The sequence below is a fragment of the Sparus aurata genome, chromosome 20, assembly GCF_900880675.1.
Source record: "Sparus aurata chromosome 20, fSpaAur1.1, whole genome shotgun sequence".
Classification (NCBI taxonomy): domain Eukaryota; kingdom Metazoa; phylum Chordata; class Actinopteri; order Spariformes; family Sparidae; genus Sparus; species Sparus aurata.
The window spans coordinates 17,794,423-17,819,619 of record NC_044206.1 but is presented as its reverse complement, the minus strand read 5'-3'; the positions used below and the strand labels follow the sequence as shown (position 1 = coordinate 17,819,619).

At 40.8% G+C, this 25,197-nt stretch overlaps 1 protein-coding gene across 2 annotated transcripts; it reads right to left on the bottom strand.

The window, feature by feature from the left end:
- Positions 1 to 239: 239 nt before the first annotated feature.
- polr3a (polymerase (RNA) III (DNA directed) polypeptide A) lies at positions 240 to 23,772 on the bottom strand. Of its 2 annotated transcripts, XM_030400508.1 has the most exons (32): positions 23,544 to 23,772; positions 22,866 to 23,001; positions 21,991 to 22,128; positions 21,357 to 21,528; positions 21,085 to 21,239; positions 20,412 to 20,651; positions 19,884 to 20,046; positions 19,361 to 19,497; positions 19,167 to 19,270; positions 18,938 to 19,079; positions 18,223 to 18,363; positions 18,015 to 18,084; positions 17,594 to 17,721; positions 17,369 to 17,507; positions 12,519 to 12,683; positions 12,161 to 12,333; positions 11,542 to 11,653; positions 10,840 to 10,958; positions 10,347 to 10,484; positions 8,835 to 9,005; positions 6,371 to 6,484; positions 5,627 to 5,662; positions 5,205 to 5,291; positions 5,029 to 5,111; positions 4,297 to 4,467; positions 3,943 to 4,036; positions 3,761 to 3,853; positions 3,344 to 3,508; positions 2,460 to 2,624; positions 1,318 to 1,449; positions 1,089 to 1,221; positions 240 to 1,007 (listed from the first exon to the last, which is right to left on the bottom strand). In XM_030400508.1, the coding sequence occupies exons 1-32, from the start codon at positions 23,585 to 23,587 to the stop codon at positions 859 to 861; spliced, it is 4,209 nt and encodes a 1,402-aa protein (XP_030256368.1). In that variant the 5' UTR covers positions 23,588 to 23,772; the 3' UTR covers positions 240 to 858. The 2 variants fall into 2 exon arrangements, with proteins under 2 accessions (XP_030256368.1, XP_030256369.1); XM_030400509.1 differs by lacking the exon at positions 5,627 to 5,662 and having other exon boundaries at positions 23,544 to 23,771.
- Between the last annotated feature and the right edge of the window lie 1,425 nt (positions 23,773 to 25,197).

Sequence of the window (25,197 nt, the reverse complement as noted above, 5' to 3'; positions counted from 1 at the left end):
AAATTAGTCCTGGAAATTATGTTTCACTTTATAATGAAAACAAGGCACTTCCTGCGGTCTCCCTACTTTTTTCAACCTTCCCTTCGATATGTCGACATTGTACTTCATTCCCAAGAAGTCTTGACACTTCAGGTGACTGCCAATTTTTAATCAATTTTTAAAGGCAAACAGTCAATGATTCTGAGCTTCGACTCTTGTACTACAGAAGAAAATTACTTAAATGACTTAATTACCCATGATTTTCTGGTTCATTTCTTTTTATTACATTATATACATTATTATATGAAAAGGCTTCATACAGGAAGGGAAATCTTAACCCCAATGTACCGCTGCTGATCTGAATTTTTACAGAAGAGATAAAGTGAACATCGAGGATTTTTACAGTGTGAATGAAAAGGTTTTTTGCAATGCTGCAATGCTAAAAAACACAGTTCATATTATACTACAAAAAAAAAAAGACGTCATGTCTAATTCATGATTAGGAGGTAATCTTTCTCAAGTTTGCCAAGAACTTCACTGAGTTCAGTGCCTTTGCAGCAAGGAAACGTATAATTATGTAACAGAGGAAACACACTGTTTTACAAACAAGTTTAAAAAAGCAGTAAAGAACGATTGTTTAAAGCTTCTGAAGTTTTCCATAATCTCCTCCTTCAATCAAAATAAAAAGCAATCTCACTATATCTTACACGCCAGCAAACTTATTTTGTGGAACAAAATGCAATGTTCTTACAGTCGGTGGCATCAGAAGAAAAGGAAGACACAGTCCTAAAGGAATCTGACACTCTGGCAGGCACTTCTGTATTTGTTGAAGATGATCTTAAGATGTCTGCAGACAGCAGGCTGTGTCTTTCATCAGTGCTATGTGATCAGAGGTATATGGAAGTCTGCATTGTCGAAGAGGAGAGGCCTTTTGACTGGAGAGGGATCCTTGTCGGCCTTGTGGAGGAGTTTAAACAGTCCTGTTCCAATATTCATTGGGATCCCCATAATGATGCACTCCGACACACCTGAAACAGGAGCACAGGAAGTGTTGACACCCAGACTGATCAAAGGTTTAAGTCTTCTTTCACTACAGAGATGGAGCTTACCACAGACGGAATCCTTCTGTCCGAAGTAGGCGGCGTCGAAGAGATGGTCAGCTGTTTTCTCAAAGGAGGCCAGCATGAGGACGCTCTCCTTCATTTTGGCCAAACCGAACCTGGTGATTCCCAGAATCTCCCCCTGCGTGGACAAACGACAGCACACACAAACGGGTGAAATTATCTTTACCGGCATCGATAGTACGAGGACATCCTTTAAGGTTTCTACTGGTCGCACCTTGTAGGACATGAGATCTGCCAGAAGCATGACGTGACGCCGGTCGATGCTCATTCCGTGGTTCACCATGGTGTACTGAATCTCGTTGATGATGGTGGATCTAGCAGCCTCAATACCCAGAGTCTTCTCAACCTAGAAAAATACAAGGAAAAGTCCCCACAATCAATAAACAAAACAAGCGCCCCCAGCTCCCATAGATACATTTGAAATTACTGAGATAAAATGTACTTGAGGCCTTCACTGACACTCACTGCTGAATGCTCCGCTTAGCAGCAATAAGAACTTTCAAATCGTTTTGTTATCAGACCACAGTGCAAGAATGACCTCCGTGAAGCAGCCCAGCAAACACTGCTGGTGACTGCTTTTAACCTGCTATGAAATCATTTTGTTTCTGTCAGTCGTGAGACAAACCGGAGAGAAAATGTAAGCAAGGCTGTGAAACACAAATCGGAGATTCAGATTCAACAGAAGTCTGCTGGTTAAGAACAAGACGGGGCATCTGGCAATGTTTGTCATGAGCGTTTCCTTATTAATTACCACATGAGGATTTGGGGACGGGGGCACTGGTTTGTTTGCACTTCTGTAAAGTAATCACAATTGTCTTGGGCCTCACAAAGCCAGGGATTCAGTGGCAATGCACCTGCAAAGAGTGTCGGGGGAGCATTTGAATGTGAGAGGCTATCAGTGGCATTTAAAAAGCTGCAACCGCACCAAAGAGAAAGGTCACAACTGCTTCTTTGTTTATGTTTGTTTTACTATAGTGCTTTTTCAGTGTTTGCTGAAGGCTAACTGCTAGCTTATTACACCAACATTACTACCCTTGAATAAGGAATAAATATTATACAGATTTTCTGTTAAAATCACTTACATAATGTCTTAAGAATTCAATTAAAATATTTTATTGGGTGCAACTAAATGAAGAAGTTGGGTGCACCAGTGCAACACTGTAACATGAGAGAGATGATGAAAATACAGTAGTAGGCAGTAAGGGTGAGGAGGTAAGGAAAGGAATCTGGGATGCACAAACTGAGAGATGAGGAGAGCAGCTCGACTCGTCTGTTCAATCTGAGAAGTCACGTGTGTCCGCAATAACCCTGCACGCTCGCCTCTAATCCAGGCTTAAAACCTCCCATGGTAGATACCTCATACGTATTATTTGAGGTGGTCCTGCTTCCATTCACTCCGTGCGTCGCCATGACAGCTCTCAGGTTGTCGCCCTCCACCAGGAGTTTGTACTTGTTCTTGCCGCTCTGCTCGTCGATGTGAATGACGGCTCGGGCAACCTCCGGAATACCTTGAACCACCACCTTTTCAAGCGACAAATGAGAAAAAAAATGTTACTACGTAAATAACTTAGAGCGGTTAAGTATTTAGCAACTGAGGAGCCACTAACTTTTCTCAGGAGACAAAAGCGGAGCTAAAACAAAGACTGACTTTTGGACTTGCGCTCCCTCAGGTGTTTAGAACAACAACTCCCAAGTTTCTGCTAAATTTATTTAATGAGCGTCACTGATTTTATTCCCTCTTCTGGACATAAAAATAGGTGACTATTCACTGATGGCAGAAAGCTCTATAAGGCGGTAATGGTTCGCACAATATGGTGAGAAAAATCATTTTGCGGCTATTTTGACAGATACTGCGATTTAATCACAAATAGTGGGAATGATCATTTTTCGTAAACAACTATAAGTCTGTAATCTGTAATGTAGCCAGGTCTTCACTAGTGACGTTTCCAGCGATCGCTGTTTTTCAGCCACACGGTGATACAAATGAACATGTATAAAACATCCATATCAACCTGTGATACTGTACGAGTATTTGAGTATGCAGCATTGTGCAAATATGTGCAAATATGTGCAAATATGTTTTCATCCATGTTCTCTCACTCTCTGTTGACTCAGGTGTAAAATAAACAATGTGAGATATAGCAGAAACAAAAAAAAAAAAAAAAAAAAAAATCAATTAAAGCTTGTGTTTGAAGTCAAAAACAAGCCAGGATGCACGAGACAAACGTCTTTTTTCTCACCTTTGGAAGCTCCTCTTTCAAAGACTGCAGCACGTAGTACATGGAGCTCTTGCTGTTCTCTCGCGGAGACACGCACACGACCGCCTCCCCGTGCACGGCGATGTCTCCTGGCTTCACCCGTAGTTTAGACATGCATATGGAGTAACGTACAGTTTCTGCATTAACCTGAAAAAATGTCAAAGGCACGGTTACCATTACTGTTCTCACCGCACACACAAAAGCTCTAATCCATATCGTAGCACTTGAAAACCTGGTGACAATAAATGGAGAGAGGACTCAGCTGTAACCCTCACATGAGTTTTATTCATGCCTATTCTATATTAACGCCAAATGCTTTGATGACTTATTTGCATCCATGGAAATACACGTGAAAGATATCCATCACACTCTTTCAGCAGAAAAGGAAAGCAGTGATACCTCGAGTCGCAGCAGTCTTATTCTTTCCAGGGACAATTTCACCAGAATGAAGCAGTCATCTGGTAGAAAAACCTCTTCAATGTACTCAGAAATCTGAGGAGGAAACAACACAAGACCTTGTCTTAATCACGGCTCGGCGCTACAGTCAAGTAAGTGAGTAAATTATTACAGGTGTGAAGTACCTCTCCCAGAAGTGTTTTCTCAATCCTTCCCTTCACCAGCCTGGCAAAGTCAGCGTCGTCCTCCACGTCCAAGTGAGCAGTGATGATGGGGGTGCTGAGCGGAGAGCAGAGGACTTTCAATAAATTACTCTTCAAACATTATTGTTGCATTCAATAAAATTTCTTTGACCGAGCTCATTTTGCGTTGACTCAACATTAGGCTTTGCTGGAGGTCTAGGGCCCTCAAAACTCACACACACAAAAAAAAAAAATCAATCACCCTCAATAATTTCCTAAGACTTCTTACAAAGCCTGAAGTTGACGCTTCTTCTTTTTCCCCACTGGCACAGGTAACGTGGAGAAACATCTCTTTACCTGATGTTCTTAGAGGCATTGATGATCTCCTTGATGCGAGGGACACCTAGAGTGATGTTCATGGACGCGACGCCGGCAAAGTGGAACGTTTTCAGGGTCATCTGAGTTCCGGGCTCGCCGATGCTCTGAGCACAAAGGGCCCCGACCGCCGAGCCTGGCTCCATCTGAGCTCTAGAGGAGTAAACACACGAGAGGAGAGAGTCTCTTAACTTCCATTAAATTGTTTTCATATAACTGATAATTAGCTGGAACTTGGCAATTATCATACTATGATGAGAATCATCTTAATAGCCTCAAGAGAAAGTCTGGATTTAAAAAGACAAGACTCCAGCTGCCAGCACATTTTAACAGACTGCTAAAGGCTCTCGGGATGGCAGTGGCAGTCCGTCAGTCTCTTCAAAAACTATTGGATGGACTGAGATGAAATTCGTTAGAGATACCGACAGCTCCCACAGGAACCATCAGGAAGCCTTATAACCTTGCCACTATTTTCTTCCTCCTCCTCCTTGTGCTCATGTCCCCAGTTTTTTTTTTTGTTTTTTTTTGCACTTTTAACCTTCTCGAATGGGAGGCACATTTTAAGCCTCCTTAAGTAGAGCATTAAGTGTCTCCTAGCAGCAAAAGGGTTTTTGGTGCGTGGGAGCATAAAAACAACTCTGAAATACTTTCCAAACCAATCTCTGTTCTGCTGATAATTGGATACAAATAAAACCAATGACAAGAGTCTTGTACCTCATGTACTTATCCCTGCAGGTTTCAAGGAACTTCTCTAGCTGCGTGGGAGTTACGCGGTCCAGCTGATAGAGAACCTTTGGCTACAAGAGAAAGTGAGAGGAGCAATTAAGTTTTATGCATAGCTGAAGGATATCTCTGCATCGGCACATTAATCACCCACACGTGGTGCCTACCTCGCTGGTGCCGTTGTCGTTGATGCCATACTTGTCTCTGGTCTTCTTGATCCTGTCTGACATGCTCTTAATAAATTTCCTTATCTCCTACAGTTGACGGAGGACAGTTAAACAAGTTCAGTGGATCAAGAGGCTCACAGATGTGTTTTAGAACAAACCTGTGTGCTGTTTGACACATGAAACACATCTCATGCAGTTGTTATTATTAAAGTAAAACAGTTAAAATGTTGAGAATGCCCAGTAAATCACAACGTTACACAACCATCAGCAGTGCTTCAAAAAGAGCAGTCGGATGTGAAAGCGTGGATCAAAGCACACTGACGACCTCCGTTGCTGGATAAATTATTCAATTGCTCCAACGCTCGTCGACACACCACTCTCATTTTTGCTCAACCACAATGCGGCATGCTGTGTCACAATACCTGCAGGTACTTCTCTGAGCCTGTGTCAGTTAACTCCTTCACAAAAGGGAGAAGGGGGGAAAGATCCACACGTATGACAGCCGGCACACAATTAACTGCATGGCTTTGAATTCATATAATGATGGTGTTTGTCTGGACTGTCCTAATGATAATTACAATGCTATGTTAATTGCTACGTTATTCCTCATTATAGCATCCTGCATAAAAGCCAGCGAAGGCACTGAGACAAAGGATAAGGATTGCTGCACTGTGACGACCACGGGAGGCGTCTCGATTTTCTCTCTGCGCCATTAACCACCGCTACCGTTACTGCACCATCAGTCAGCAAACACTGAATAACACACAAGCTGAGACGGCGCTATTAAGAAGCATCTAGCTTCCAAGACCTTAACACGAGTTTTCATAGTTTTCTACCTTTAAACAACAAAGTAAGTTTTAACTGTTTGTTTTCATGACTGAATAAACAAATGACAACACAAATTCATATAGTGTTTCTTTGTTTATATGTGGCGGACCCTGCCACCTTTCTAGCTTCAAACAGTCTTCTGAGGACCTTATTTTTTTTCTGAGATCAGCTTGCATATTCACTTGCAGAAGAAATAAATATTGCTGAGTCTGTATTATTACCTCATTAATATTGTAAATATAAAATTTCTGTGAATCTCATGTCCAGAACTACTTAGTGCCCCTTTAAGGATTTAAATTTGGTAACTGAACTTCTGTTTTGTATTGTGATGAGGTTACCTCCAGGAAGCTGTCTCTGCAGCACAGGAAGTCAGCTCTCTTCATGATGGCATCTGCAGTGAGGACCAGCTCGTTCTGACTGAGTGCAGGCTCATCTGGACGAGTGTAGACTGCCTGTGTTGGGGGGGAGGGATAATGGAGAGGAATCAAAAAAAGGTATTTTTAGTTGCTAACAATGCATAAGCAGCACTCAATCGAAAGGTCATCAGTTCTTGAAAGCTCCCGTTATGTGATTCTAATTGCATCTGAAGAGACTCCAGCCTCAGCAAAAAAGTGTAACCTTCTGATTGGCAGCATCTCTTTTATTTTTTCTGATCAGCATTTACCTGCAGTTGCATATGTCGCAACATTTGCTTGCACCGTTTAGTGTAACCAGAGGACAGAAAGATTAATGTACTGATATCTGCACTATTATTCTTTTATTTCCTTTCGTGCTCGGCCGTGCTGAGAACAGATTAACATGCAGCAGAGCAGTTTCCTGCAGAGCCAACCTTGTCTGGGATCAATCGTCTTTTGCAAACAGGCTTCTGCTAATAATTACCACACTCACAGCGGTAAACACAGGTGGCAATATACACTAATGACAGACTGCTCATCACACCATAATAACAACATGACACAGACGCCGTGAGTAAATATGTTCTTAATCACGGTTATAAAAAGGCCCAATTCTTGCAGTTGTGACAAATTCACCTGGCAGTAAACAAGCTTTTCATTTACTGTTCATCGTGAAGTAAATGTTGATTGCACAATGTAATGGCTATAGAATAATGACACCTTCAGCGAGCAGATTGGTTTCCCATAAGCCGTGCATTGACTGAATAATTTTATCTGCCATGGGGAATGAAATCTCCTGGGAAAATGAAGACTGACTGGCGATCAGATTTTCCATCTGCTTTCATGTCTCCAGTATGGACTCTAAACTCTAGAAACACTTCAGTTGGAAAATACTAGGGGGGCTGAAGTTGTTGGTTTCTCTCGCTCTCCCTCTGCATATGTGTGATTGTCAGCAGACGGGAAAGGAAGAGCGAGAGCAGATTGTCCCCTAGTGAACCGTTTGGGGATGCCGTTGTTCTCTCGCAGACAGATTTAAAAAAATAAAATAATTTGTGTTTAAAATGCTGAAATGGGCAAACAAATACACTTGGGCACTGTTTAATAACATAATTGGAGTCAATTTAGATTAGATTAAGTTAGATTACATGCAGCTTCCACTGGAGCCACAAAAGGCTTTATTTTTTTACATAAGCAGTAGAACCCCGCAGGCCTGTGAACATGTTTGATTTGTAAAATTGTGTTACCCTTTAATATGGGACGGATGGTTTTCATTCTGAAGTGCCTGTGATGCAACAACAAAAAGATGACATCTATGATGAAGAGGATTTAGAAACAACGAGTAAAGACCAGGAGATGAATCTAATCCATTAAAATTGCCTCGAGATCTGCACTCCTTTATTAACAGTGAGTGGGAAAATCAATTCTTAACCAAAGATCAAATTACTCTGCCAAGATGACCACATTCCAGTAGAGAAAATCTATTCATACTTCCTGTAATTTTATCCAATTATTCAAATGCTGCAAGATTTATTAGTAAAAATGATTTTCTTCCCCTCCCAGTCAGCTTCCGTGCGTTTCCACAAGGAGATTTTCTGCTAATGAGCAGCCGCTCTGGCCGGCAGGAGGCTTCTCGCAGTGGGACTCTATTCTATATATACCAGAATTTGTTCTCCCAGAGTGCTGGCTCATTCTACTGATACACAGATATAAAGTTCTTCCCTATAGGAGCCTCGATGAGGTATGGTATAGGGCTGATGATGACAACCATCCATTGCACAATCCAATTGATTTTTTTAAAGGATTTAGTGATGCAGGATAGGCTGGTCGAGCCAGCATCAATAAACGACAAACAATATGAAGTAAAGACTTCTTCCTCACTCTGAAAAGTGAATGGATGACCTTCTGGTCATGAGCGGCACCTCTCCAGATTTGTTTTATCATTGCTTACTAAAAGAACAACTTTTTAACAATCTTTTTTTGGACTGATGTATTTTTTGGTGCTTGTGTGGTCACCACGGTGGAGTGGAGGCCATGTGACTCAGCCTTGCTCAGCCACCCTCCTGGATAACTCTATAAGTGAAGACATATATTTAACTTAATTCATTTGCATCAAACATTCAATCAAAGCAAACTAGTAAACTATTGCATGTCTGTCAGTCCTGGGAGAAGGATCCCTCCTTTGTGGCTCATCCTGAGGTTTCAGCCATCGTTTTTTTGGCAAGTATGGCAAGTTTTTCCTGACTTGAATCGTGGGTGTAAGGACAGAGGATAACATTCACTATACAGATTGCAAAGCCCAATGAGGCAATGTGATCATTATTTTGGACTACATAAATAAAACCACACAAAAGAAAGAAAATGCCGAGCCGAGCATGTCCACAAACTGCCGACTCCCAATTTAACTCACCCGGATGTTGTCCAGGACTCTCTTAAATTCCAGTGGCTCATCCTTTCCCTCCATGTCTGCGGGGTCCAGTCCATCGCCGCCATAAATAAACTGGATGATGTCGCCGGTGGAGCTGCGAACTGTCAGGTCGTACTGCGAGCACAAGTCCTCCAGGGACTTCACCAGACGCCTCTGTCCAGACACAGGTGAAAAAAGTACATTAACTGCGCTGACCTGAAAGTTACTCACAATCCACGTATTTATCTGAAGCTTCACTGCAGATGTAACCCTGTGAGGATTGACTGTTTTGTCACGTTTTACTTTATTTTCTGAGTCATTTCGAATGACCAGAATTCAGAACTTTTCTCAGTAAATGTCATGGATTTTATAAGCACTTTAAAACAAACAGATAAACAAATTCATGCAGCATTGCAAAACCATATAGCTGTACTTTAGACACTGTTATGAATCTTTGAAATTCAGTCCCTGGAGCTATATTTCATAATTTTCTATGTGTGCTCTAAACCTCAAGGGCTCTCTTTAACTGGATTGGGTTGAAATTTGTCCTGAACACCAAAGAGACCCTGAGGAAATTTAGCATTGTGTGTTCTTTTAGATAGCTATTGCTGTTGCTGATCTCTGACAGTTTTTTTTACTTTGCTGAAAAAGAAATGTAATTCTGTGTACATTTAATATTGTTAAGTCATATCTAGAAGTTTAAACATCGAGTGCCAAAACTTATCAAAATAAATCTTGTGGATTATTTTAATTCAAAAAAGGTCCTATATGCCAAATCGAGCAGCACTACTGGTCGCAGTTCAGCACCAGCATCCGAGGCCAAACATACCAGCATGTCGGCCACAGCTCCCCTTTCTCCCTTCACTCCCAAATCAAGTTTCCCTTTTGTGGACCACGTGAGGTCACGATGTAAGTACATTAGGCAAGCAAGAGGATGATAACAATAATAACAATAATAATAATAATAATAATAATAGTAACAACAACACACAGAGGGAGTATTATGTCACTCTCTGCTAAGGACTTCTTTACTCCACTATATCTTTCCACAGCAAAAAGTTGTTCCCTGACATCAAGTGAGGCTTAACGTTGTATATTGGACCTTTAATTGAAACTTTTACAATTTGTTAACATTCAGGGCTTTTATTTCATCTGTAGATACTTGTAGTGTGCTGACTTCAAGGTTATTTAAGTTTGAGTGTTTTTCACTCAGTTATGCCATTTAAAAATACTTTATTTAATCGTCACCATTTTTATTATTTTGATCAATAATTTGCACTAGGCGGTGTTTGGAAGGCCAGCCTCTTTTATCGCGTTTTTGTGCGAAAGGCGCTGTGGGTTGGCTTAACCTTGTTAAAGTGCATAAAAGACAGTAAATGGGCTGGATTTTATTTCAACAATGAAGAAATATCAGAAGGGCTCAACATGTACTTTACTGGACAACAACAAAGGCCTTAAATTCACACACCTCCGTTCAGCTATGTAATATCAGGAGTGAGAATCCTCACATATTACCTGCATGTATCCCGTCTCTGCAGTTTTCACAGCGGTGTCCACCAGACCCTCACGACCGGCCATGGTGTGGAAGAAGAACTCTGTGGGCGTCAGGCCAGAATAGAAGCTGTCGGCCACAAAACCTTTCGCGGCAGGCAGCTGTTGAAAGAGCAAAGCAATTATCCGGCCTTTAAATTATAATAGACATGTGAAGAGAGTTACTGTTGTCCTGCAGTTTTTATATTCTTTATCCAATCATTTCATGTGTTTTTCCTCTGCACATGATCCCTAGTCAAAGAGAGATATGAATAAACAATATAAATAAAAGTCTTGGTGAACCCTTCATGCGACATAACGTTGTTTACGGTGACGTGTGAAAATGAATAATGCAATAGAAAAAGGAGACATGGTAACATGTCCAAACCCTTTCAACTGACAATTTCAGAGTACAATGTGTGCGTTCCCCTTGATGAAAATAAAGACACTTGATTCAAATATATTAATTGGATCTTACTTTTGAGTGCTTTTCAAAGTGAGGCAGGGATCGATTCTCAAAGCCGTCGGGCACTCTTGAGCCACTTATGGCCTGCTGGCCGACACAGGCTATCATCTGAGAGATATTAATAAAGGATCCTGCATGTAGCCAGAGGAGACATAATTAAAAGGTGAGTCACAGTAAGAACACCAAACAAGACATGAATCATAAGAAAAGAACAAGAAACATGAGCAAAGATTCCCAATTTGGGATCCATTCGAGCAGAAGAGTGGAGTCGATTTTATCTGTATTTAAAGGGCAACTTGTTCCTGGGGAATAAAAAAGAACTCCAATGTTCTCCACAGTTGTAAATAAACAACATCCACTAATTAAGGTCTCAGCTATATAAAAGAAAGTGCCTTCATAGAACCATTATAACCTTATTCTCCCTCAGCAGCTCATACAGAGCTACATCTTTCATTACAGCTCAAGCTTTGTATTTAGCATACAGACCAAGTGCTGGATAATCGATAACTCTTTTGTTTGAAAGACCTTGCAATATCACAGCTCGTATGCTCACGTAAATAAATCTATTGAGATTCTGATTTAGGTTGTACACCCAATTCCCATTATCAAGTATTTCCTAGAGGATAATCTTAAAGCTGCCGTGCCTTTGGCCTTCACAAAAAGTTGTTGTTCTCAAAGAAACGTGGAGCAAAATTTCCTTTTCATCAAGCTTACCCTTAGAGCCGCAAAGAGCCATGATCAGAGGGCTGTTACTCTTGTCCAGTTCCCTGAGACAGGCGCTGCCGGCTCGGTCTCTGATGACAGAAAGCTCCCTCAAGATGAGAGCCTATTGACGAATGAAACCAAATGAAACACACTTGAACAGCCAAGACACAAACAAACTTCCTTACACGTTTCCATCCACGCGGACCGAGTAGTGCATGTTATGCGAACATAAGACTACGACAGCTTCTATTCTGGCCTTGTTCTGTGTGGATCAATGGAAAAATCTTGTCTGTGCTTTCTGACAGACAAAGTGTTTATTGTTTATCAGACATCTACTGTTGGCATTTCCACTATTAGCTAACTAGTTTTCTTCTTGCACTACAGATCTGCCCAGCCGCTGAAAGGGAAAAAGACAGCTAACCAACTAATTTATAAACTTTTCTATTGAAAAATAAGGACAGAGTTTGGCCTATTGAGGTCAGAGTGTGTCACACAGCTGATGAGTCACACCTGGTGTGAATGTGCCATATGCCGGGAAGGTGTCAATTGCAAATAAAGGTGATAAATGAATCCTTACATGTGTTGTGGCGTGGCACATGGCTCATTACACTATGTGTGTCACATTTACCTCCAGGGTCTCCTCCGCCGTGCAGCCGGGCTGCTGCTGCAACTTTCCCGTCTGAAGGGCTTCGATGTATTCGTCACACTTCTGGTAACCATCATCCAGCAGGTCCTGTTTGGCCTTCAGCAGACCCTGGCCAGGTGTCACGTCACCGATGCCGATAGAGAAGCCGCGGTTGGCTGAAAGATGGGGTTAAGAAAAAGCTTCAATCAATATCTCTATGGATTTCTATGGACAAAGGATTCACACTGAACTACTATGAGCCAAACTAATCCTAACAAAATATTTCTCTAGGTTTACTTCTGCTGGGATGACAGACATCTCAGTTTACAGTTCAATTGGAAGATAAAAGTTGACCACCTACAGAGATAAACAGGAGCGAGTCTTGCCAGGCGGGACATGGCATTAGCGGCCTCCAGCTGTCCCCAGTCTCTCAGCAGGATGTAGAAGATGTTCTTCTTGGAACCAGATCCCAATGTGCCCTTGTCCATGCTACCACACATCAGCTCGCTGTTGTGGATCACCACAACTGGGAGAGTGACGAGGGAAAGTGAGAAGAACGGACGTCATTACATCCCAGAATAGAAAGAGGACCATGGTGAATATAACAGTGTGGGAGCTTGTCTAAACACCCCTGGTGCAGTCTGAGAGGTTTGGAGAAGGCTGACAAAAAAGTATTAAAAAGTATTTAAATCAATTCAACGGTTGATAAGGTGGAAAAGTAGGTTGGCCTCTTTAATCAAGAAGAAAATATCATGCTATTGTTTGATTTACACTAGGGATGGGCATTAACATAATATTATCATTAACAGACTTCACACTGGGTTTCATTGAGATGATAGAAAAATGTGTTTGTATTGTCCTAACTGATGATTCAAAGAAACCAACAAAACACGTAATTCAAGTAGTTGTTTAAATCAGCTTAAAAAAAAGTTAATAAATTAATCAGACTGGCAATTTGCTGATCCTTTTTTGACACAAATGTAATTGAAAACTGTATGGCAAGCGACAAAGGGATTTATTAGGGACTTTACATCCTCCTTTTCAGTTAACCTGAAGAGGAAAAGACAGGAAAGGATCGCCAAACTAGAGGAACATGTCAATCTTTAGAGCTGTCTCTTAAGAATAGTTTTTCCTAAACCTGTACATGATCTTCTTGTGACAAGTCGAGCAGAATTGAATGATTTACTGAGAAGGAGAGCTAAATTCATAATGCATAGAGTGAGGCAAAACTATTATTCTAATGGTTGCAAACCAAGTAAATTACTTGCTTTTAAACTAAAACAAAGTGAGTCCAGAGCTACAATTAACAGTATTTGTACAGAACATGACATCTCAGCAAACCCCCAAAATATCAACACCTTTAAATCTTTTTACTCAATGTTGTATAGGTCCTCTTCCAACTCCAACACAGCGCAATGCCAGGAATTCTTTAAAAATTTGGATCTGCCTTGTTTAGCTCCAGAAGAGGCAGAAGAATTAGGCCAACCAATATCGCTAGAGGAACTTAAAGCAGCATTAAAGGGAGTTAAGAAGGGCAAAACACCAGGGTTAGATGGAATCCCATCAGAACTATTATTGCAATACTTTGATATACTTGGACCAACAATTTTACAATCTCTAACATCAGCAATAGAAAAGGGCCCTTTTTTTAGACAGACAAACACTGCGCTAATATCTGTCATACCCAAGAAAGGCAAAGACCCAACCGAGTGTGCCAATTACAGACCGATAAGTCTATTGGGGACTGATATAAAGTAGGGCTGTCAAACGATTAATCTTTTTAATCGCGATTAATCGCATTTTGTCCATAGTTAACTCACGATTAATCGCAATTTTTTTGGCACATTTCTTTCTGTTCTAAATGTACCTTACTGTATTTTTTTCATGTTCTTAATACTTTTAACAACATAAGAAAGGGCAAATATGCTTGCTTTATGAAAATGTTTATTCAACACTTCAAATCATGCAGGAAAATAAAAGGCTCAAAAAATATCCCCTTACCCTAAATGGGATCAAAACATGGTGATGTCTGCTTTTGGCGAGGGGGGCGGTGGGCTCTCTGCATCTGCCATGTGTTTGGCTTGCAAATGATATTTGAGACTCGACATACTCATTTCATGTTGACAGTACGTGCAGATAACTTTTGTCCTATGGACCGAACCATCTGGCAGTGTTTTGAAAGTGAATTTGCTGTTCATTAGTCCTTTCTCCATTTACTTTCACTTTCGCTTTTCATCCCACTTTCGTGTTTTTCCCGAACGCCAACCCTGCTTCTTCTTCTTCTGATTCCCTTTCTTATTCTTCTGCCACCCTCTGGATCAAGACTACAGATGCCACTGATGGCCGTAAATGAAACGATGCGTGTTCCTTTTTTTTTTTAATACCGAGTGATAATCGTGCATTAAAAAAAATTAACGGCGTTAAAAGGATGTTGCGTTAACGCGTGATTAACGCGTTAACTTTGACAGCCCTAATATAAAGCTTTTTTCCAAAGTCTTGGCACTACGCCTAGAGCGCTTTATTGGGAAGTTAGTCCATCCCGACCAAACTGGTTTTATACCCAAACGCCAGAAACCTTCCAACACCATCAGCATCCCTTGATGAGGAAAAAGCGTTTGATCGCTTAGAGTGGAATTATTTGTGGCAAGTAATGGAGACACTTGGTCTTGGGTCCAAATTCATTAGCATGGTGCAAACGCTATATGCAGACCCCACAGCTATTGTTTCAACCAATGGTTTACACTCAGCCATTTCCCATTCAACGTGGCTCAAGACAGGGATGCCACCTGTCATCTATGCTGTTTGCACTCTCTTTGGAACCATTGGCCCAAGCTAAAAGGCAAAACTAAATCTGTAGCGTTTCTCTCAAGTCATGCAACAGCTCAATATCATTATTTGCGGATGACATCTTGCTGTATATATCAGACCTTGAGGACTCCATACCTAAAATTCTCCAGATCTTTAGTGCATTTGGTTCGATATCTGGTTACAAAAATCAACTGGGACAAGTCAATTTGCTTAAATTAAATAATAAACCAGCAAATCTACCTGTGAGTCATAGGATACCAATTCAAAGCAAAATTACTTACCTGGGTGCCGTCATACATACATCAATGACATACATCAATGCAGCGAGTTGTCCAAGATAACTATGAGACCATTTTAGCCAATATTCAAAGGGATCTGAACAAGTGGTCTGCTCTACCAGCATCATTGAGGTCCAGGATAGCGGTGGTGAAAATGAACATTCTGCCCCACACATTCTGTGTGAATTTCTTAAGTACAATGATTCCCCTACCTCCACCAATAAAATACTGGAAGAGACTTGACTCCTCTGTTAGGCAGTATATTTGGAACAATAAACAACCTAGACTAAAATTCCCAACTTTGCAACGCACCACCAATAATGGAGGATTAGCGCTTCCCAACTTTATAATGTATCACTTGGCCTTTCATTTACGTGCTCTTAAGGTGTGGATGGACCCCTCATCTACTGTCCCATGGAGGGAAATAGAACAGCAACTTATTGGACCAATGAGACTACAGGACTTTGCCTTTGCAGGTGTCTGTCTGAGGAAAAGCTTGTTAACCTATGGTCCTATTACGAATACAATAACTAATCTTAGGCAGGTAATAGGACACTTGGGATATACTAATAAATGGCACAGACATACTCCTTTATGGCATAATACACACTTATTGTCTGGTAATAAGCCCTTTGTATACAGACAGTGGAGTGAGAAGGGGGTTTACACATTGGAACAACTTTTCAATGAAAAGGGTTTGTTAAGCTTTGAGGAGCTCAGGACTAATTTTGATATCCCTAAGACATCTTTCTACAGTTATCTGTGCTTAAGATCGGCACTCAAATGTCATGGAGTATCCTGGGGGAAAGCTCCTGAGGCCCACCCAGTCTTTGGGTGTTCTTTTATTTCCCTGTGGGAAGATTAGTGTCCATGGTTTACACAAGATTGATACAGGCAGCTACAGGTGAACTCCCAATAATCAAGACATGGGAGCGAGATCTAAATGTTGAGGAAAACATAATTGATTGGGAGGCAGTTTGGGATAACATTTTTCACTGCTCTAAATATCCAAACCGTCAACATATACACTTTAATATATGTCATAGGACATATTGGACCCCTCAGAAAAGATACATCACTAAGGCCATTCCTAATCCTTATTGTACTTTTTGTGAACCTGAACAAATGGGGACTTTCTTACACATGGTCTGGGAATGTGAAGAAGTGCATGCTTTTTGGCATACAATAGCAGCAACAGTATCTAATCTGATAGGGAAATCAATTCCTGTAAATCCCATTATCTGGTTATTAAATGATGACTCTAATTTAGAACTGACTGAAAGACAGAGGAAAATTTGGCTGGCTGGATCAACGGCTGCCAAGAAAATGATAGTCCAACGGTGGCTGCCCCCGCATTCACTCTCTAGTGGCTGGCTTACTTTCTGGATATAATCATGCTTGAGCTCTCGTCAGCAAGGATAAACAAGGCAAAAATTTAAACTATTGACCTCTGGAGGGACTCTGCTGAACAGGTCTCTAATATGATGACCTCAGTCACACAGGACCTGGATAGATCTTCAGTGGCTGATGATTAGACAAGGTGTTTTCTTTTCTTTTCTTTTTGAGACCGCTGGGTGGGTATGGGTGTGTACCTTGTTGTGGGTACGTGTGTGTGTTGTTTTGTTTTTAGACACCATCTGATAAATATTCTGTTCATTATTATGTAGACATCTGTTTACAGTACTTGTACTAGTAGGAGGAGCAAATGATTTACATGTTTGAGTGACATAAATGGTGTCAATAAAAAGCTGATCACAAAAAAAAAAAATGTAATTGAAAACAGTACAAAAGCAACATATTTAATGTTTTACATCATGGGGGGGGGGGGGGAGAGATTCAGTTTGTTCTGTGTAAGACATTCTGTTTTAATTTACCATCATTTTTGGAGCTGTGGTTGAATTAAAAACAATTTGTTTATTAAAAAAAATAAAATCTGTCATGTCACCAAGTGTTTCGAGGAGAATCTCATCAGAAAGGTTTTTGATCTTGTGAAAGTCTTTTTCAGTGAAGGTTTGAATAATTTGACATTATATAGAACCATAAACAACATTAAACTTCATGACGAAGCCAAATAAAACCTTTTAGTTTGACGCATTAAGTGCACGTCTGTACTGAAGAAACTCACATGAGTCGTTGGAGCAGAGATCCTCTCCCTTGCCAGAGTACTGTTTGCCCTTGGTCCTCAGGTTCGCCTTGACCGGACATTCCTTACTTGGCTTCAGAATCATGCTGAAGATCTGTTTGCCCGTCCACAGAGCCATGGGCTGATGGACACATGGCATGGCACAATGTCAGCGGCAGGCAGACCACAAACACTGAGTTATGTAATAATGTCACAACAGCGATGTACCTTCATTATAGCCGGGCGGGGGAGAGAGACCCTGACTTTTTCATCTTTGCCCACAAGAATGGATGCCACTATCTGGCAGGCTTTTGATCTCTCGAAGAAGGTGTCCTTCAGCGTCAACAGGTAGGCTCCTAGCAGGGAGAAAAATGCTTAAGGTTAATGGAAATAAAATAGAGTAGATGTTGAAATATGACTGAAGTGCTCCCCCATCAGGTGGAAAAACAGAAAAGGGTTATGGATTCTTTAAATATCTTAAGCATTTAGGCAATCAGTGACCTGTTTCACACACGTAGTATGCTTTCCCAGACAAAAACGTGCTAGAATTGACAATTTTCCCCTTTACTTGTGGTAAACTTAAAGAACCTGGAGCCTGACATCGTACAAAAGAGCGCTGTGATTATCTTTCAACCATCAAGGCACTAACCTGTTAGAAAGTCCTGAATAGCAGCAATCAGAGGTTCGCCATTTCTTGGAGTGACAAGATTAGCTTTTGTCTGGAAGGGAGGAGAGTAATTTGTGTTAAATTGCAGTCAATTTCCAATGAACATCACAGTTCCTACAGACAGCTTTTCATTGCCGAGTGCCCACACTAATGGATGTGTTTGTACTGTACATGCTGTGATGATACATACACCCATCAGGACGAGGGCCTCAGCTTTGGCTTCTTCTGTCTGAGGAAGATGAAGGTTCATTTCATCACCATCAAAGTCAGCGTTGTACGGCGTGCACACGCACTCATTGAACCGAAAGGTTCTGTGAGGTTTGACTCTGGCCTGTGAGTGTGGAAACAGTAAAAAACAGCTGTCACGCTTAATGAAACAACAAAGACAAGACCTACTTTATGATCAGAATAAAGACTGAACACAGACACAATTTTAAACTCTGAAAGTATTTTCAGATGGTCTACTCGAAACTGGAGCATTTTATATCCGTTTTGGTTTTCTGGGACAGATGATGGCAATTTCAGGCGCAGATAATAACTTCAATTTTCCATTTTGTTGCCATCTGTCATGGATATCTGTGCCTGATCACAGCAGAGCAGATAATCAGTAGATAATTTACGATATTATCAGAGCATAAAAGTGTAGCAGATTTTTTTCAAGTTGTCAAACAAGGAAATTTGTTTTCATTTTTTTTCCTGATTGAGAGATAAAAACAGCGACTTTCGGTGTCTGCACTGAGCCTGAAAATGACTTTTGCTAGCGAACTGTGGAGGGTTCATTCAGAGTAATGATGAGTACTGATCGACATCGACCCCATAATCAGAGGACCTCATGTCATTTAGAAATTGGAGAGAGAGCTTTTGTGATGTTTCATTGTTTTTTTGTACCTTAAAACTAGACTTACGATGTGGGCCATGATGCTGAGCTTGTGCAGAGACGGTTGTCGATTGAAGAGGACAATGTCTCCGTCTATCAGGTGCCTTTCCACCACGTCACCAAACCTCAGCTCCTGTGCGATCTTCTCGCGGTTTCCATACTTTAGAAACCTGACAGAAAAAGAGGATTCATTTTATGTGCTGATCCACATCAGTTGAGCTTGGTTTTAACCTGCGGCCAGAAGCAGCCATCCTCACCTTTTCATCTGTGTGTGACGGTTCTGGATAAAGTTGGCGCCGGGGTGAACTTCAGGACCGTTGCGGACGAGTTTCCTCATTAGCTCCAGATTGGCTTTGTTGACCTGTAACATAATATCGAATTTAAAGGACTTCAGTTCTATCATGGAAGCGGTTGTTCAGTGTGTTTGTTGAAGCCGCGGTGCAGGGTTTACCCTCTCTGGGTACGTCAGGATTTTGGCCACATGCACAGGGACAGCCACCTCATCGATCCTCAGGTTTGGGTCGGGAGAAATGACGGTTCTGCCAGAGAAGTCCACTCTTTTTCCTGAGAGGTTTCCTCTGAAACGACCTTAATTTTTACAGAAAATGAATCAGTCTGTCTGCAATTGAAAATGATCACTTCACTGAAATGAACAATTGCCCAGTGCCAAATTACGGTAAAATGTGTCTGAGAAGGATAAATCATTAGGTGTTACAACTCACACAAGCTGGTGACATTTGAGATGAAAATATTTAAATGTCAGGTTTAAAATTAAATCTTCCCCTTGTTGAATGTTTCATACTGTACAGGATTATTTTACTCTCTACGTAACCGAAGTTGACAGATTTTGAAGAAAAATTAGGCAACGTTGAAGGTAAAAATACATCTTGGGAGGTAAATACAGTGGGGGATGTATCTTCTATTTCCTAGTTAACTGTGAAGATGGCATCCAAATTTCAGAAAAATATATATACCTTGCTTCCCCTTGAGTCTCTGTACAAATCCTCTTGTCCATTTCTTAGGTGCCATGTTGAGGGGGATGCCAGAAAGCTCACTGTTGATGTAAAGAGCGCACTGCAGCTGGAGGAAGTCCCAGTCCTCCATGATCATCTGGGTCTTCGCCCCTGTCATTCGATGCTAAATACGAAAAGAGTTTGTTAATGTCGGCCGTCTCCATGAAAAATAAGACATCCAATAATTGATTGATGATTCCGGGCCCGGGGTTTGTCCTCTGGCCTTATTGTTATTGAAGTGGTATGCTCAGAAAAATGTGATTTATTCTAGCTGGAGGCTGCTGGAAACTGAAATAATATTGAGGGCTCAGGGCTGATGATATTGGAAGTTTGTAGTCACTTGGCGCACCACAGCTCATTATTATTGAATAAGGCCCTTATTTCAGTCTGAAATGTAGTCTTCCACTAGAACCCCAAGTCTTAAAAGACCCTGAGGATATCCTATACAGGATAGATAATAAGTAGCCACTGTCAATAACAGATATGAACCTTTTTGATGACATCGTTGAGGAAGATTATCTCGGTGAGCTTCATGGTGAGGTCGTCCTCGTTGGTGCCCGACTTCAGGTCGCTGACCACAGAGGGTCGTATACAGAGAGGAGGCACCAGGAGGCGGGTGAGGATGAGGTCGGCAGGTTTGCCTGCCTCGGGGTTCATCAGCAGCAGGGGAATGTCTTCTTGGGGAATCCTCTTGAACATGTTCAGCACGACCAGAGGGTTCAGGTTTTCCTAGAGAGGAAATGATAAGCAAGAAAGATGAGGCTAAATGAAGGCTTGTGCAGGTTTCTGCCTAGAGATGAATATTGTTTGGATGTTTCTGATAATAACACGTCTAATAAAACTTGCTTTCATAACTCAGTTTAAGGAGTACAACTATGATTTTCTACAAAACTCTTTAATCATTTCCTAAAATATGCAAACTTATCAATATATCATTTTTTCCAGATTTAAATGTGTAACTATGAAATTGATATACAGAATAATTATATTTTACAATTTTAAACACTTATTGTGTCAGTAAGTGAATAATACTGCGGTTTGATACCCAGCCATATTTCCGCTGTAACATTTGTAACCGAGGCAGGTTCACCACTTGCTACACCACAACATGATAACACTACATGAAACCAGCTGCACAGCGTGAAAGAGCGAAAAAGGTCACCTGTGCTCTGGTCAGCAGAGGCTCCATCACTTTATTGTGCTCGATGGCGATATCAAAGGACTGCATGAATTCTGACACAAAAGGATCCACCACCTTCTTGGTCGTTTTGTACTTCTCATGGATGATCTTCAGTAGGCCGCACTTCTTCACCGGTCCTGGAGGGCAAAAGAGACACTTAACTCAGCTTTTTGCCAATTATTGCATCAGGATGGCTGGCACGAGAAACTGATGTCATAAAAGTAAACATCAGCGAGGAGAATATCTCTTTTCACCATTGAAAGCGGCACAATTCAGACAGATTGTCCTTTTGCGGCATTTATCAGAGATCTTCTTCTTCAGTCCTCGTTTCTGGAGATAGGCCAGGTTGGGCCTCTTCAGCTGATCCATGAACTGCAGTTTCTCCTCTTTTGTCAGCATGATGCTTGAGCATGTCTTGCAAATCATCTGGAGACATGACACAATACCACATTAGAATGAGGGAACTCCATCAGTGTCACATACAGAAGCTCAAACTACTAAATGGAGAAATTAAGACAACATTAATATGCAATAAATACCTGATAATAACTAGGAATTTAAATAAACAAAGGTGTGATTTATTGGTGATGATTCTTACACATATTTACTTTGAACTTAAACACACACTATATTCACAAAACCAGTATATTCTACCTGCTCTCATTTTGATAGTTTAGTGACACCCAATGGAAACATGATATTACTGCTTGCTGCATTTACCACGAAGATATCTTTTTGACCAATATCAATGCCTCTTCTTGCACATTGTGAGTCTACAAATGACCAATTAAATGGATCTATATAACTATATCCAGCCTTTTAAGACCATGTGTATTTGTGGCATCTGTTATGTAAACTCATTGACTTATTACTCGTTTGTAAACTTGCCTGTAGAATCCCTATGATGGCTTTGAAGTATCCGACGTGAAAACATGGCAGCTCCAGATCCAAGTAGCCGTAATGTCCCAAGCAATCGGCCAGGTTCTTCCCACATGTCAAACAGGGTCTGTCCTTCTCACTGGTGCCCTGCAGGAAGCGTGAGGACAGAGAGATGAGCCTGCAGTATTTGGATGGATAGCGGCTATATGATGTCATGCTTCATATCAGATTAAATGAACGGATGATAAAATTATAGAACCAGCAGCATTATTAAGACTTTCTCAAGCTGAAAAATAATCTTTTATATTGACAAACATCCCATGTGTGATTCATGCCAAAATTTAAATAGGACCATGAATAAGGGTCGGCCAATTATTAGAAGCCAAGAAGACTGAAAAAGGATGTTCATTTGCAGTAAAAATGTCAATCTTTGCGTCACAATTTCGAGCAACCCGTGATGAAAGTACAATTTACTCAAGTACTGTTCCTAGGCACAATTTTGAGGAACTTTACTGAAAAATTATTTCCTTTTTCAGCTCTGTAATACTTCATCTCCACTAAATACATTGCTAGTTACTACGGATTCAGATTATGCAGTATTTAGAGGCCACTAGTGGTGAATTCTTATCTATAAGATGTTATTGTGGGTGGAAGATTAAGTGATGGTTGAATGGATGTTGCATCAGAGGCAAAGTTACACACTTTTAAGTTAGTCTAGTTAATTGGCAATCTGCCTGAAAAAATCACTGATGCAGATAATCAGAAAACGCTGAATGTCGGCCCTCCGATAATCTGACTGATAATCGGTATACCCAGACTATACAGTGTACAGAAGTGTGGAGTCATGTGTTCAAGCAGCAATAAAGTGTTTGTTCATGTCATACCATACGGTGATCCAACACTCCATAGGACAGAGGAGTGTGTTTGGTGTCTTGACTGTACAGATTCTTGCTGACCACCTGGATGTGGGCCTGCTGTCGCATCTGCTCAGCAGATTTCATCCCAAAGCAGATGTGGCTTCTGTGAACAAGGACAACAGCAAAGCACCGGAAGCGTTACCTTATATTTCAACTGAAGATAACATGCCAAGGTCTACTTTATTGTCATATCAGTATTCCTGCTGCAACATATTTTTCTACAGGTGATAAACAAGGTACTTAAAAAACAGATCTAACTGACACTAATTTGAGGTTTATGCATGCTATCATCCCCCCACTATCATCTATTTAAATCCCTCGATTGACACTCGTAGCTACTGTGCAGATAAAATAAACATCAGCTCAACAGTCGCATTTTTAACAGTGTGACATACATTTTTTTGCATACCATCTAAAGTTAGCAAACAATTCATTGCCGTATCAGAACTACAGTATCATAACTGTAACATCAACAAATTACTTCACACTTTGGTTACTTTGGTTGTACCGTATCCTCTTTTATATGAACGTATCAAACAACTTGTCAACATGAGCCACTTTGCAAGCTGTCTGACACTGGCTAACCGGCGAGCTAGCTAGCTAGCTACCTAGCTAACTAGCTGTCTAACAGTTTGTTGCACTCACATCTTTTTGGCCACATCTGTCTCTCTGAACTGCTCCTTCACCATTTTGGCAGCTTCTCCTAAACAAACAGCAACAAGACTACTTTAACTGTAATTCTGTCCTCATGTCCAGCAGGCTAGGCTTCACTTGTGGCCAGCACGCTGTCACTTTGCTCTCCCATGTTGTGGAAGTGCTAGCATCATGCAATGTGTTGATAGCATGTGAGCCACGGAGGCGCTGCATTCAGGGTCGATCGGTAATCTAGCGATTCTACTCCTGATCAGTGATCAGAAAGTTGACAGCATGAATCAAAGCAGTGTGGTGTCCCCTCCCCTCCGATGTTAAGTGATCAATTCCATATTAAATCATGAACAACATGGCATGTGTGATTGTCTCCTGTAATCACTACATGTATGTATGTTGGATTTATTTTGAGGTAGTAAAGAGCAATTGTATCGTATCTTCTATTTATTTATCATCATGTATAGACAACCCCAACGAAAGCGTAATCTGCAACTAAGCCGAAACCCCGTATTTATTTATGAGTGGGTTTGTAGGAGTCTCTATTTTACAACTGTACACGAAGGCAGCACAAGCCCATGCACAACAACTACCAGAAAGAGAGGTGAGGGGGGCACGAGCACGCTCAGTGTGAAGTGAGTGCTGACACCTAGCGGCTAAAATGTGTCATCTTTCCAAAGTAGTTTGTGTTTGTTTAATCACGTAATCTATAACAATAATCACTTTAACAACTCTTATTAAAGAATGTAACTCTTTCATGGATGAATAACTGTTAGGTCCTCTTACTTTCAAACAACCAGACAGATAAAAACAATCTTTTCTGACAATAAGATGTAAAAGCAATACTATTTTTGTTATCATTCTTTTTTGTGTACGAAAAATACCACATCTCTGCATCTATATTCCGATCAAATGGGCCTATGTTCAGCTAAGACTGTCTAATATTGGTGTGTAAATAAACTATTCAAGTGTAAATGATGTCATTTAAATAAAACATACAAATTATGGTGGGATATAAATACGTTTTGTACATAACGGCAACAGAAAAAAGTGCGATAAAAGAATTTGATAAAACTCTAGACTGGATATATAATGTGGATGAAAATCTTTTATTCATCTTATTTAGAATAAGAGGACCAAACAGTTATTCCATAGGTACCATGGGTCCATACCTTCTTCCTTCCGCCATTTAAAATTTTTAATATCATAACCTAAAAATGACAAAATCCCTTTGAGCGTTAGGTGCACAGCTAGATTCAGGAGGCAGTTAGCTTAGCTTAGCATAAAGACTCGAGTACGGAGGAGAAGAACGGTGATAATTGGTTACACACGCAACATAAAAACATAACTCTTCCCAATTTACGGGGTGATTACTTGTTGCGCTAATAGAGAGTTGTATGACGACGAATAAATTATCTTTCACCTGGCACAGTGAGCAATAGGCTGTAAATATTCGGTAACCGACAAGGTAACAAAATCTAAAGTGAGGGAATAAGTTAGTAACAGTCAGGAAACTCAAAGGAATATATACTGTTGTTTAAATGTATTTTCTTTAACTTACGACAGAGTGTGACTATTTCTACCTGCTTTCAGTCTTCATGCTAAGCTAAGCTAACTGCCTCCGTGGCTGTAGCTCTGAACGTAACACACAGAC